This window comes from Pinus tabuliformis, chromosome 2_2, assembly GCF_031772625.1.
Source record: "Pinus tabuliformis cultivar Carrire ecotype Pingquan chromosome 2_2, CPIR1, whole genome shotgun sequence".
In the NCBI taxonomy this organism is placed as follows: Eukaryota; Viridiplantae; Streptophyta; class Pinopsida; order Pinales; family Pinaceae; genus Pinus; species Pinus tabuliformis.
In genome coordinates, this window is record NC_142300.1 from 1,163,836,083 (window position 1) to 1,163,847,142 (window position 11,060).

The 11,060-nt window shown below is 37.1% G+C and overlaps 1 protein-coding gene across 2 annotated transcripts in view; it reads left to right on the forward strand.

Annotated features, from left to right (window-relative positions):
- LOC149197567 (diphthamide synthesis DPH2 family protein) overlaps positions 1–7,519 on the forward strand; it is a 299,511-nt gene extending 291,992 nt beyond the window's left edge. For both annotated transcript variants that reach the window (XM_089405897.1, XM_089405898.1), the window contains one exon: positions 6,760–7,519. In XM_089405897.1, coding sequence (XP_089262023.1) covers positions 6,760–7,013 — 254 coding nt within the window. In that variant the 3' untranslated portion in view covers positions 7,014–7,519. The remainder of the gene's footprint in view (positions 1–6,759) is intronic.
- The last annotated feature ends 3,541 nt before the right edge of the window (positions 7,520–11,060 follow it).

The following is an 11,060-nucleotide window of genomic DNA, read 5'->3' on the forward strand; positions in this document are numbered from 1 at the left end:
CATAGCCCAACAGGGGAGATCCCACGGGACTAGGGCTGAGGATTAACTCAACATTTAAGGGGATGGAACAAAACCCTAGTCAAAGCCCGCCCTTCTTCCAAGTCACCCAATAATTCATGCCCAAAATGCCCAATGAAAAACAAGCATAAGCACCCGATTTCACAATGAAAGACATACCTTCCAGGTTGGATTGCCCACCTTCACACATATGCTCTCGACTGATGGGCGACGAGACATATGACTAATTCAAGTAGGAGAGATCAAATTGCACAATGTCCCGGCTACATCGGTGGCTATCAGGGGCTGCTGGCTACCGGTTGAAGATATGCCTAGGAGAAAAATTCTCCTATGGGGTAACCCACTTTTGGTGGGTAACAGGCCCCATTATAGGTTGTCTCAATCTCTATAAATACAACAGCTGTTGGCATTCTAGGTGCAAGCATTCGTTGGTTGGGATAAAAGGAGAAGTTCGAAACACAAATCTGAGGCCTTTTGCTTAAACGAAAATCTGAAGGAAGGCAAATTAAAGAAGCGTTTTTTGGGTTCTTGTTTCTTTGGTTTTAGGTTATGGTTATTGGCAATTTCATGATCAGTTTTTGGAGAAAAGCTTGTCCACATTAGGAGCAGAATTCGACCTCTACCACAGCCTGAATCTCAGCCCATTTTTGGACAAAACTCGGCCTAGACTATATCAACAATTTTCTCCCTAATTCAGCCTGTGGTTTGGCCTGAAGGACAGACCTTGATCTGTGATTTCGCCCTGTTGAAGAGGCTCAGGCCTGTGGAAATTTGGGACTGAGGCAAGTACAGAACTCAGACTCCTGTGACAGATTCAGGGTCTGAATTTTCGTGTCCTCCTGTGGACATTCGGCCCTGTGGAAGAGACTATTTCGGCCTTATATCTTAGCCTCTTTTGTGACAGACTTAAACCTCTGCTTTCAGGGCTCTCTTGGAGACATTCTGAGGCATAATTTGAAGACACTACCAGTTTTATTGGAGCCATCGTGAAGCTTATTAAAGAAGATTTTGAGCCAGACTTCCTAAGCAATCTTAAGCCTACCTTGTTGCAGACTTGGAGCAGAATTGAACTTGGAGCATTCTTGAAAAAATCTTTTGGAATAACTTTTGAAGCATCTTGAAGATCTTTGGGAATAAATTTTGAAGCATCTTTGAAGAAGACTTTGAAGTGACTGCAAAGCAGATTTTGGAGACCTTTGAAGCAGCACTAGAAGCCCCCTTGTTGAACCAGTCTAGAAGCAGATCATGGAGCATATTTGAAGTGTCCCTTGAAGACTTTTGGAGCACTTGTTGAAGCATTATTGAGATCATCTTTGTAGCAGACTTGAAGTAATTTGGAGATCTTATTTTGAGCATACTTGGAGAGTGTTGAAGCAGACGTTTTGGATCTGACTTTGAAGAAGAGCATAATTGAATTTGTTTGAGTGTTGTTGTAATTGGGCCATCATCCCTAGTACGGAAGCCCAAGAAGATCTTTTTTTTTATTCTATATGGTGGTAAGGTGGTACTAGGGAAGGAAGTTGTAGCTTCCTTTAGGAGGTTGTCGCCTCCTTCCAGTAGGTGGTAGTAAATCTTGAGGTTGTAGCCCTTCCAGTTGTAGAAGCTTCCTTTGTAATATATATATATATATATATATATATATATATATATATATTTGATGTGATGTTATTGGTTAATCATTTTGATACTTAAATTGTTGAAATTTACGAAACACTGATTAACCCCCCCTTTCAATATTTCCAACAATCTTGAGTAATCACAATGACATCTTTAATGATATAGAAGAAATAAGCAAGAAAGAACAACTTAAAATTTGAAAAAGTTCAGCACATAGATAAGCCATGAACACCAACAATCTATGTTGCACAGGTTTGTGAATCCGGGGGTGGGGTTCTCGAACCCATCCCGGGGTCTCGTCCCCAAGTACCGGATTCGGGTACGGGTGCTTCTGAGAAGAACCCATAAGAATTGGGTTCTCCATTAAAAAAAATTGGGTTCTTTTGTCTTGAAGGGTACAAAGAACCCCGATGATGGGTACATAGAACCCCAAAATCGGGTTCTTTGGGGTTCATTTTAGTTTTTACTTTTTATTTTTAAATTTTAAATTAATTTAATGGGCTTCCCCTAATATTCCAGGTAGCTAGTGTAGGGACCAACCCTATAATTTTTTTTTTTCTTTAAATACTAAAATACAACCATAAGAAAATAGCATTGGGAACTCAAAACTCATTAAGCAATATATAATTTTTTTTGGAAATTCTCTTTATTGAACATATCATTAAATTTACATGTTAACTAAAACTATAATGAAGTCATACAAAAGAATACTATAACAACATTGGTACCGTTCACCAGGAGACACGATTCAAACTTGACTTGCCGCTATTTGCCTTCCTTCGTTGTTGGTTGCCTCCAAGTGTGAATGTTGACGTGCTTAATCCGAATGCAATGACCCACCAGTTGACCTCCCAACCTACTCCTTAGGTACTCTCCTTCCCCACGGACCCCTGAGCTGCAATGGGGTTGTACAATGGAGGAAAGTAATTAGTTGGTAGAGGAGAGCACTCCTTGGCTCAAGAGTCCCCTCTCTAAAGTCCTCTATCTCACCAAACCCACTATAGCTCATGGTCACTACTCTGGCCTAGTCTCATCCATCCAACAATAGGGTAAAAAGGCCCCTTTCTCTCATGGCTTGCCCCTTCTTTTAAGGAGTCCTCATAGGTGACACTTGGCATTTCATGCATAATTAATTATTTTTGATAATTCAATAGTTTGATTATTCACCCACCCATGTGTCACTCTCTCATCAAGGATATCCAAAATTATTTACTTAAATTTTAATTTAAAAATAATATTTTTCCTCACCTCAACAAGATTCCTATTTCTTCTCCTAGTTGTCTCTTGATCCCCCTTTTTACTCCTTAATTTGTGTTCATTACTAAAGTCAATTAATGAGTCAAGATTTGATCCCCTATCTACTCCCTAATTTAACTCAAGTTATCTCTTAGATGGATATTCTTATGTTGGTTGTTGCCACATGGAGGTTCTCTACATTTCTCTAAAATTTAATTTATTAGTCTTATTTTAATTCACCATCCTCCTCTTAATTAGGTTTAACTATTTTAGGATTAATCTTTATCCTTACATTTATGTCCCTCTTTCCCCTTTTTGCCTAATTAAACTACATAATCTACCTAATATTTTCTAACATGGGAAGGGTAGAGTTTTTAAGATAAAATATTTTATTTCTTACTATGATCCTCTTAACCCAAGTTTTATTCTTGATTTAATTACCTTGGTTTCTAACATCATTTACCCTTGATGTAAATTTACCTAGTTTTCATTTCTTGATTATATTTATTAATTTATTTATTTTTAATGATTCCAAGGCTGCCAAATTTGGTCGTGCCCTTCAAGAACCTCCCTTGAAGTTCCAAGGGTGCCACGCCTAACTCTTTATTTGTGATGCCAAGGGTGCCAAGTTGGTCATGCCCTTCAAGAAATTCCCTTGAAGTTTCAAGGATGCCATGCCACTTGCGCTTCATGCATTCAGTGGCTACGAGGGAAAAATATAGATGCAACAACAGACACCACTATCATCTCTTATGTTGCCTGCTATAGTGAGACTAATGGTGTCAGGGATTAAGGAATCCGCCTTGATGCATGCCCCCCAGTAAAATCCTCATGAGCGACCCAACTTTGGGACCTGCCCTCATGACATTGTGATCTTCAAGGCGAAGATGTTTCAACCTTTCTAGCCCAAGTCACGTTGGGAGTGCTAGTGGGTGAGATCAGGGATACTGTCCCACTGCTCCCATGCAGTTCCATCCAATTGTACAAACCCATCACCCATATGTGAGTCATTCGGCCAAGAAACTAATCTGTCCCTGCAACCACTAACATATCATCAGAATATAGATAAACATATATAGCAGGTTTCAAAATTGAATTAGAATTTCAAAGGTAAAATAATATAAATTTTGATCAAACCAGGTGTCGTCAACTCGTCATGTGCGAGTGCCTCTGGTGGTTTCATGCCATACTCAATAATCATCAGTAACAAGGTTTCTCAGTGTTAGTCATTGTCATAATAGCGTCATTAGCATCACCTGGTCATTCACATCATTGTTCATTGTGAACCATAACTAATGCAAGTAGGTAACATAGAGGACACATCCATCATGGCTATCATCATCATAACATCAATGGAAGCATACATATCCATCAAATCTATCAACATCGTAACATCAATAGAAAACATACCTATCCATCAAATCTATCATCATCATGATATCAATAGAGAGCATACATATACTTTACTGTTATCATCATCATAAATTCAAATAGATAACAAACATAACCATTTATGCCACAATCATCATAATATCAATAGAGAACACGCATAACCATTAATGCTATCTTCATCATAATATCAATGGAGATCATACATAAACATCACAACCAATAATATCACAACCACTAATAATGGAGTCATGTGTCCGGATCCTCAACTTGAGGTCCTCAAAGAATAAAGTGTAGGCCTTAGGGCTAAATAATTGTTAATGTCATATCATTGTCAGTCAACTAGAGCGGGGCACTATAGCTAGTTCTTCATCTTGCAAAAGGAATTGGAGTACTTAAGCCTTTATCCTATCAGTAAAGAGAAATAGGTTGGGCTCAACGAAGGCAAAGAACTTAGTGTAGATTCATAGCACACTCTGTTTCATATCTCAAAAAGACCCTGCGTACAAGGAGGGTCCTTCCAAGAGATGGGACCAATACATAGATGATGATATGTGTGTGGACGTGGAGATACAATCAAATGGCCTTATTGAGCTACCTCTAGTTGCTATGGATGAGCAGGAGCCTCAAGATGAGAGTGATTCCTACCTGGAGAGCATGCTCACTGAAGATCTGAGTGATGTTGATGACATGGCTTGAGGAAGCCATTGTTCACTATTAGCTATTTTTATTTTAGTATTTTAAAATTTCTTAGTTCATGTTTGGAGACGCCTTAAGGCAAATTTTGAATGTAGTATGACAATGGACATATATCATGATTCTTATTAATATGTAAACTCCAATTTTCACTTGATATCAAACTAAAAACTTTGAAATTTCAATGTGAATGTTGAATGTTCAATGATGTGCATGATTAACTCTTTAAAGTTTAAATCATAAATATTTTAGTTTTCTTGTTTAAAGTTGAAAAATATACAAATTCATATTTAATATTCACACACACACACACACACACACATATATATATATATATATACCCCTGAAGAACCTACGCACCCTGTTTGAAAAAATGACGTACCCGTCCTCGTCCCCGAACCCATGTTTCTTGGAAACATAGCCAAAAATGCTCCAATAAATATATTTCCATTAAGCTCCAACGAGATGAGTGCTAATCTAATCTTGACATTGGTTGGAGTCCCAGGATATATATTAAGGATTTAATATTTTCTCTATATAGTATTGTAGTCGACTATTGTGGTTTGAAATTCATGTGTATAGAATGTAGGTGAATATTCAGTGAAAACATGTAATTTAGTATTAAAATTGGTAATTTTTTGGTGAATATCATCCATTTAATGATTAATCATATATATGTAAAAATAGGTGACTTTTTAACCAAATTGGCAAATAATTTTTTCAGAAAACCTCCAAAAATAGCCCATTTGCGAAGTTTCACCCCTAAAATTTTCCCTAGGTTGGACATTAATAAACTTAACTGTCTGAAAATATTTTAACTCCAAAAATGCATCAAACTTCTTTAAGAAGAACACCCACATTCTTCCAGAAAAGTCATCCACAAAAAGAGGAAAGTACCTTGCACCAGATATATAAGTTGTCTTAATGGGCCCACACAAATCATAATGGACAAACTCCAACACTTCTTTCTCTCTTTGTGCCTTTCCTTCATCAAACACTGCCTGCACTGTTTACTTGCCAAGGATGTTGCATATACATCCTTTTCTTCCTGGAATCATGAAAAATCATTAAGCTTCTTAGGCTTGTTCAAACAGAATGGTATTGGAAATTAAAATGTTGATACTTTTTAGCCGTGAAGAACCATTTCTAATCTTAACACTGGTTGCCAAAGAGTGTGATTTCGCTACATCAACCTCCACAAATCTGTACAACCCATGCACCTTATCTCCTGATGTAATCACCTTACCACTCCTTTTGTCTTTTACGAAATTCATTAGCTATGAATAGGATCTCCAAATGCAGGTTTTACATTGTTATTTCACTGATTCAAAGATTAGGGTTTGTTTATTTGATATCCTTCTATTCAAGTACAAAATGAAGTTTTATCCATTTTCTTTATACTAGATCTTCAGAAAACTATTGAATCCTGTTATATATGATTGAGTCGATAGCGCATAGTATATCTATCTACGCACACACATCTTGTTATTTAGTTTAATTCTATCCATAATAATTTCTTTTTAAGGTTATGATCTTCTGTTATAGCAAGGGCATGTTTCATGAAAAGCAGTCATTCCTTTCTTCAACTATTTTATTTTCTGTTTGTGGGGTGCTTTTGAAGACTGCTATTTTATTTTACTCTTCGTTTCCCTTCATTTCATCTTATCTTGCACTGTTATTGAGTGCATTAGTAAGGAATTGGACGGCCAGTTTGTGTTTCTTTCATTAATATTAAAGCATTTCATTGCATCAATGTTAGTGAGGATGACGATGACACATTTAAGCAATGTCTTTTTCCTGCAGATGATATTGATGAGAAAGAAGAAAGGGCCATTGTGCTAGCAAATACAACACAAAAAGCTCTTCAACTGAATGAAAATTTGGTAAATTCTGTTACCATGAAAGGAATTGCCAAATCTGGTGCAGAATTTCTTGCGTCAAGAAGTTATCAAGGATTGGAGATGGGAAAAGAGAGACAACCATCCTACTCTTATATAAAAGGTAGGAGTGGAAAGGCTTGGAGCTATGAAGAGGAGGTCAATGCTGAGAGATTGTAACGAGATTGATGGTCAAAGACCATTTGATGGATGAATAACAATATAAAAATACCGATAGTTTTGCAATATTTATTAAATGCAGGATGTGCAATCTCATGATTTTAGTATTGGAGAGTGAGTTAATGGAGATGTTATTTCTGCAATTTTGTTCCCTGCCCTGCGTGATTAAGGTGGGATACTGTTTTCCTTTTGGTGCATGGTGGGTGGCTTATCAAGCATTTGGAGAAGCATCATAACTACCCTTACCGGCTAGGGGGGTGCCTTAATTTTCATGGTCTAACAAGGTTATAAGATTGGATATCTGTTGTACAACAAGCACATTCAATTATTCGCGAAAATAACTTGTAAAATAGTTGATATGAGATCCTTTAAATCATAGTGGGACGCTACTAGTACTGACAGAAACTGTGAGGCAGGTATCAGGCTTAGGGATATAAGTGGCTGCAGCACTCCATGCAGAGTTCCCTAAGATCCTTTCTTTTATGTCATCCATATGCTGTTGTACTTCTTGCCGGATTATGTGTTGTAGGCTTTCTGTTAGTGATGTATTGGATTTATTTTTTTGGACTTGCTTTCAAAGCTTGTAGACATAATACAATTGTTTTCTCAGAATAAAATGCCAATGTATAATCTTCAAAATAATTTTTTGTAAGACATGCATATCTTGCCTTTAATAGGACAATTGGGGAATATATTGCGAAGGGTCTGGAAAGAAGCTTATTAGAAATATTGGGGTTAATATTGCCAAGCATAAATATGAATCTAAAAAACTTGGGAATTTTGGAAATATTTGGGGAAATTAAACATATTTGTAACACTCTTTGTACAGTCTCATTGGAAATTTTGTTTAATATAATACATATAATTTGATTGTATTTTATGTTCTGTATTAGACAAAACTGGCCTGAGTGGTTGTTAAACCTGGTGAGACATAATCCATGGACCATATAATAGATGTAGAAGATCATTGGCTGTTTCACTAAGAACTCTCAAGTTTAGGTCTTTATTTTTAAAATTGGATTACCATACAAAAAAGTGACCCATCCATTTCTAGACAGGGAAACAATACTTTCAAGTTTAGTGTGGTTGATACAAAAATTAGACAAAACTTGTACTGATTAAGATCCCCGAAACTAACATTATCAATTATTTGAAGATAAAGTAAGAGGCATGGAGATTTCCCCCGCCTCCTGTCCTACCCTCGCCCTCAACTTTGAGATTTAATCTAGTCTAGTTTCTTTGTGTGAGCATAAAGGAGGGGCTCCAACAAACCCCTCAAAATCCTTCAAGGACACCCTTGACTCTATAGACCTCATAGCTTGCAATCTCTAAAGGTGCTTATTTAAAGGGAAAATTGGGAGATCCCATATGTCGTTAGGGCTTTCCTACCCCCACCCCCTACCAATCCCTATGGTTGAAGCTCTCAAGCAAACAAATTTTACTTGCTTCATGGATTGATATGTTGCTTCAATGGGTTTTGGCCTTGCCTCGTTGATATTCAATCGTGGATTTCTTGGATTTGGAAACCCTTGCTCCAAGAGGAAGCCTTCATCTATCCATGTGTAAATGGATGCTTCATTTTATATTTTGGTTCAACTTTAGACAAGGTTCTAGTCCTTAACTTGGGCTCCTAAATTTGGGGGTATGTTGCTTTGTGCATGAAGCCTTGATTTACAACATTCAATCCTTCTTTGAGCCCTTTTTCATTAGCACTAGTTGGGGTAAGGATTTTGATCTTGAAGTATAGGTCTCTGTGCCCATTCCATATTCAACCCATGGAACAAAAGAGCACACAATTTCATTGAGGCTGAGGGAGGTAAAAGAGATGAAAAAAATGTGTATAAAATAAATAATAATAATAATAATTAATACAATTTAATCAATAATTATGAAAGAACATGTCCCAAAGGACAATGTACACTCTTGTTTAATACATAAACGAGATCTCAATTGTATTCTCATCATCATATCATTTGTATTCAACACTCGGAATATAAAATTATTTTGGATAATTAACTCGTGAGCTAGGTTTGTTTATCGCAATTCGTGTCAAGGCTTCCTTTTAAATTCAGCCATTGGCCATGCTCTTATTAGAGTCTTGCTTTTTAAATTTGACCAGTGGCTGCACTTCATTGAGACCTTTTCTGATCTGGATTTTGGCCACAAACACCACTTTTCAGGGATTCTCAAGTTACCTTGGTCTCTCGCCACAATCAAGGTTTTGGCCAAAAAAATATGAAATTCTATGAAAGAAGAAACTTTTAAGAGAATCAGAACTAGAAAATTGAAAAATAAATCACATTTGATTATATTCATTGTTTAGTCGTTAACCATATTGTAGCCATTATTTAGAAAATAATTGTTGTTCTGTAGAAATTTGGTTGTACAATTGCCAATCTCTATTGAATTTTGCTACCATCCAAAATAGTATTTGTCAACAAAAGAAAGACCACCTCTTGCTTGGAAAATCATTGTAGTTCATTGTGGGTTTAAGTGTCAGCAACAATAATATTTTCATTGGAGGTTCTGGAGTTTTCTCAAATCATAGCCATAAATTGTGGCATCTTCAAATTGACCAATAAATCCATTTTACAGGGTATTGTCAATCCTATGGCCAAATTGCTCGAAAAACATTGAGTGACCATCTCTAATTTAGTGGTATGGCCATCATGAGTCAATTGATTAAAACTTAGGTGCAATAACTGTTGGAAATCGCATTGGGAAATAACAACATTGTTGGTTGCTACAGAGAAATATAGTACAAGTTCAGTTAGCCAACATATGTGTCATCAGCCAAGAAGCATCTTCCTGGGCAATGTTCTATCAAAACACAGAGTTGTAGTGTCCACTCTAGTTTTCTGACCCTAATATGACATTATCTTAGATACTTTAGTCTATGAGGAACTCAGGTTGAGGATCTACAAACGTGACTCTATTATTAGTGAATGTGATGGTTATGTATGTTCTCTATTAATCTTGTGATTACGATATAATTAATGGTTATGTGTACTCTGTATTGATATCATGATGATGATAGTAGTAAAGGATAGACATGTTTTCTATTGATGTTATAATGATGGTAGCTTTGATCTATATGTATGGTTCCATTAAGGTTATGATGATGCTAACCATGATGGAGGTATCCCCTATGTTAGCTAGTTACAATAGTTATGGTTCACAATGAACAATGATGTGAATGACCAGGTGATGGTAATAATGCTATTATGACAATGACTAACACTGAGAAACCTGGTTACTAATTATTATTGAGTATGGCAGGAAACCACCAGAGGCACTCGCACATGACGAGTTGACGACACCTGGTTTGATGAAAATTTATATTATTTTATCTTTGACATTCTAAGTCGATTTCGAAACCTGCTATATATGTTTATCTATATTATGATAATATGTTAATGGTTGCAGGCACATATTAGTTGCTTGGCCGAATGACTCACATATGGGTGATGGGGTTGTACAGGTGGATGGAACTACATGGGAGGGGTGGGACAGAGTCCCTGATCTCACCCACTAGCACTCCCGCCGTGACTTGGGCTGGAAGGGTTGAAACACCTTCGCCTTGAAGATCACGATGCCATGAGGGCAGGTCCCAAAGTTGGGTCGCTCATGAGGAGTTTACTGGGGGGCGCGCATCAAGGCGGATTCCTTGATCCCCGACACCATTAGTCTCACTATAGCAGGCAACATAAGAGATGATAGTGGTCTATGACGTTGCACTCCCCTCGTAGTCACTGGATGCTTGAAGGGCAAGTGGTGTGGCACCCTTGGAACTTCAGGGGAATTTCTTGAAGGGCACGACCAACTTGGCACCCTTGGCATCACAAATAAACTATTAGGTGTGGCACCCTTGGAACTTCTAGGGAAGTTCTTGAAGGGCACAACCAAACTTGGCACCCTTGGAATCATTAAAAATAAATAAATATAAGTAAGGAATGAAAACTAGGTAAATTTACATCAAGGGTAAATGATGATTAGAAACCAAGGTAATTAAATAAAAAATAAAATAAAACTTGGAATAAGGAGGAT